Genomic DNA, 4,244 nt, shown 5'->3' on the forward strand with positions numbered 1-4,244 from the left:
GGCACTTCCGTGCTCCGCAACGCACCACCCGGGAGCAAAGAGCAGCGCTGCTCCCAGGCGCGCTGACTGCCGCACGCGGGCGCCGAGCGCGAGCCCGGCATCTTGACAGCTGCCCACGCGCCGAGGCGGGGCTCGACCACGTTGCTTTAACGCTCCGCACGGCCGGCCCCGCCCCTCGCGCGCCGCGATTGGCTGCAGGTGGGGCGGTGTTGCCCGGGTAGGTGCACGGAGGGCGGGGCTGCGCGCGCGAGGCCCAAGGCCTCACCTCAACTGCCGCGGCCGGAGCGCTTGTGGTGGCCGAGTGCCGGTGGTTGGGCGTGCGGGGCCGGCGGGCGCGCGCGCGCCGGCTTTCCAGGTCCCTCGGGAGGTGGGGGAGCGCCCGACGCGGACCCGCCCGGCGGGCGGCGGCGCGCGCAAGGGCCGGAGTGGTGTGCGCGCGTGAGTGTGTATGTGTGTGAGGAGCTCGGGTGCGAGCACGAGCCGTCAGTCCCCGGTGCGAGTCCGCCGCCGTCTTCCACACCCTCCCTCCATCTGCGCTCCTTCCCTCCGACTCTTCCGCGCCACCACGGCCGCAGACCGAGGGAGAGCTCTGGAAAGCAGGTGTAGGGGGCGGGCGGGGTCGCACGAGACAAAAGGGAGCGGGGGTCAGCCCTCCATGGCCTCCCGGAGCCTGGGGGGCCTGAGCGGGAGCCGCGGCGGCGGCAACAAGAAGAGCCTGAGCGCCCGCAATGCTGCGGTGGAGAGGAGGAACCTGATCACGGTGTGCAGGTACGGCGCGGCCAGCCGCTCGGGAGCGGGGAGGAGGCCGCCGGCGCCGCGGGCGAGGGCTTCGGGCGAGCGCGCGAGCCCTGGGGCCCGGAGCCGAGGGGCTGTAGCACCAACGCTCCAGCCTGTGCCGCGTCGGGCGTGGCCGCGGCCCGCAGCGCCCCGGGGGGGCTCCGAGTCTGGGCGCCGCCGAGGCCCGGGCTTTCCCGTCGGTTCCAGGGCTGGAAGCAGCCTCGGGTAGGGCTTGGGGCGGGGCTGGGGGAGGATTTGTTTTGAATGTGCAATCGAATGTCAGAGTAAAGGAGGAGGCAGAGAGGCAGAGCTCTTTCGTGTATTGCACATTAAGCTGTCAGCCAGCTTTTCGTAAAATGGTCGTTATTGTGATTGTTTACTGTGTTGCCACAAAAGCCGAGTGCATTTTATTTTGGCTTGTTTGCATGTAAATTCAGATATTTCTTGCCACAAATATTGAGTGCCTACTGCAAGCTAGCCAAGTGTGTGTGTGCGCGCGCGCGTGTGTATTCCTCTCCACTTTTAAATTGCATTGCTGGTGCTGTTTTCTGCAGTTGTTATCAAGAGTCTATTATGGAGGACACCTAGTCTTCGTGTTAATGATTTACCCCAAGGTCTGCCTTTCCTTAAATGTTTTCTAGTTATAAACGTAGTATTCCCTGCCTCTAGAAAATATAGCAACATAAAAGGAATAGTTTCCATAAACCTGGTATTCAGAAATAACTAATTTTTAACATGCTGATTTATTTTGAATCTTATTTCTGGGTATTTAAAAAAAAATTGAAGTCCTAGCCATCCATTTCTTAGGAGCTCCTTTGAACCATGAAGTTATTTTAAAATTACTTTGTTCCATCAAACCCCTCATCGTCAACTGTGGATAATCCTCTAAGAATCAGGGAATGATGAAACCTTTTCCTTCTTTGCAATTTGTATCTATATTTTTTCTTTTGCTTGTGTAAAAATGTGCCAGCATCTTAAACAGAATACAGATATTTATACTAGGATTTATATTCAATAACTTTGGGTGACTTTTTTTTTTTTTAACTAGAGCTCTTACAAATCTTCCCCTATCTAGCAGGAAGACCTGCTTCACTGACTGTTGTGGCACTTTGAGTTGTAAACGGTAAAATGATATGGAATCTGTTTAATTTACCATTTGTACTGTCTGGGATGCACTCTTGCCAGAAAGATAGACTGTATTAAGTTTTTAAAAATCTAGGCAAATCTTTTTTTTTAAGTTAGGTAAATAGAACAATAAGAGGCTGATTTTCTTACCTTTATTTTACAGATATTAAAAAGAATTATTTTTTCTTAAAGAGGATGGTCTCAAGCAGGCTCCAACATATACAGTGTTTCTTGGGATAATGTATTTCATAAAACCTCCAACAGACAAACTTCACAGAGCAATGAACTTGTGTATTTGCTTAGTCTTCTTTTTTAAAAATTATTTTACTTCCTGCCATAGCACCTGACACTCAGTAAATATTTATTGAATGAGTAAATTCAGTGGTAGGTACTGTTCCTTTTGCTTTTCCATTTTTGTCATGGCTAGTTTTAGGTCATTTAATGTTCATTTGCTCTCATCGGAGGCACTTCAGGAGAAGAAAGAGACATATCTCAACCTTGCTTAAATTACATTTTAAATTATGTTTAAGAAATTTCAGTCACATCACACTGATATGTGTGGATAGCTGTCTGGGCTACCTGTATTTTCATTATTTTGTTTGCTGAATTATTCTTTTCTACTCTGAAATGAATATAAGTACTGACTTTAGTTAGAGTTTACACATAAATTTAGTATTCTTGCTAAAATAAACTCCAGTTTCTGGCTTCGATTTCAATTTGTTTATTTATTTATGTGGATAATATTACTAAGGCTGTTCTTTTTTTTTTGGCTGAGGAAGATTCAGCCTGAGCTAACATCTGTTGGCAATCCTCCTCTTTTTGCTTGAAGAAGATTCACCCTGAGTTGACATCTGTGCCAGTCTGCTTCTATTTTGTATGTGGATTGCCAGCACAGCATGGTGGCCAGCGAGTTGTGTGGGTCTGTGCCTGGGAACTGAACCCTGGGCCACTGAAGCAGAGCGTGTTGAACTTAACCACTATGCCATGAGATGGGCCCCACTAAGGCTCTTCTAAATATCCAAATAGTTGACGGTGCATGTAAATTATCATCCTTGTCTAGTTATGGGATCTATTTGATAGGCTTTGTCTAAAAGACTTTTACTGGTTGGAAAAAAAGTCACTGTAGGCCATTTAGATGTTTTATGTAGTCCTGCCTCAAATTCACCCAAATGGACAAATCACTATACATTTCTGTTGCTTTTCTCTGCCTTTTAAAGTTACCAGATCCTTGGTATCTCACCCACGTGTCTTAATGATTTCATTTTTAAATTCTTGTTTGTCAAATCAGAGGTGATTTGATATTTAAGTTTGGAAGAAGTTGGTTTAGTGTAAATATAATTGAGTTCTAAGTTTACCTTGTCAATATCTAGTTGTATGTCCTTTAACAAGCTATGCAACCTTCCCATTTTCCCCTTTTCTCATATGTAAAATAATCTTGGACTAGATCATTGGTAACCTTCAAGGCAGCCCTAAAGCTAATAATAGCCTTCAAGCAAAATGTGCTCATATTTGGTTTTGAATTTCTCCTAATACTAGTAGGTACAGATAGACATAAGTTTAATGGTAGCTTGATGAGGCATGTGCATTTTTCTCTATAAACAAAAACATTTGAACTCTGCCTTCCATTTTGTGATTCTCTGCTGTTCTACAAAAATTGAACAGTTTCCAAAACCACACCAAACTCGCCCCCCACTATCATTCTAGTGTATGTTAATACTTATACAGCATTGCTTTTCCTTACCCCTTGAACAACTTAGACATACTCTCAGTTTAGGTTTAAAACTTTGCTATATAACTACACAGTTCTTTAGGTTTAAAAGGACTTATACAAGAACAATATTGTTATAGTTTCAACTGTCGAAGGAGGTTGTTTGGTTAGGTAGGATAGTTAGGAATTGAATTGAATTGAGTTGAATATTGGTTCATTGTGATTGTAGGTATTTCATCAGTTTTTTTTTTTCAGTATATTGTAGACTACAAATACTTGGATGGTATTTATCTCAGCAAATAAATAGTTTTATTATGTTTTTCGCAGATTGTGGTGGAGAGAAAATAGGTCATTTGAGGCCTCTAAATATTCCATACTCAACTCCAAAATATTCACAGACTGACTTTAGTTCTGTGCACCAACTACTACTATTTTCCCTGCATATTCTCTACCGTTTTGATTTTTTTTTTTTAAGATTTTATTTTTTTCCTTTTTCTCCCCAAAGCACCCCATTACATAGTTGCATATTCTTAGTTGTGGGTCCTTCTAGTTGTGGCATGTGGGACGCTGCCTCAGCGTGGTTTGATGAGCAGTGCCATGTCCGCACCCAGGATTCGAACCAACGAAACACTGG

At 45.2% G+C, this 4,244-nt stretch overlaps 1 protein-coding gene across 6 annotated transcripts in view; it reads left to right on the forward strand.

The window, feature by feature from the left end:
* The first annotated feature begins 258 nt into the window (after positions 1-258).
* Positions 259-4,244, forward strand: part of RUNDC3B (RUN domain containing 3B) — a 144,019-nt gene continuing 140,033 nt past the window's right edge. For all 6 annotated transcript variants that reach the window (XM_046669432.1, XM_046669435.1, XM_046669436.1 and 3 more), the window contains exon 1: positions 259-768. In XM_046669432.1, coding sequence (XP_046525388.1) covers positions 449-768 — 320 coding nt within the window. In that variant the 5' untranslated portion in view covers positions 259-448. The remainder of the gene's footprint in view (positions 769-4,244) is intronic.

This window comes from Equus quagga, chromosome 8 (assembly GCF_021613505.1).
Source record: "Equus quagga isolate Etosha38 chromosome 8, UCLA_HA_Equagga_1.0, whole genome shotgun sequence".
In the NCBI taxonomy this organism is placed as follows: Eukaryota; Metazoa; Chordata; class Mammalia; order Perissodactyla; family Equidae; genus Equus; species Equus quagga.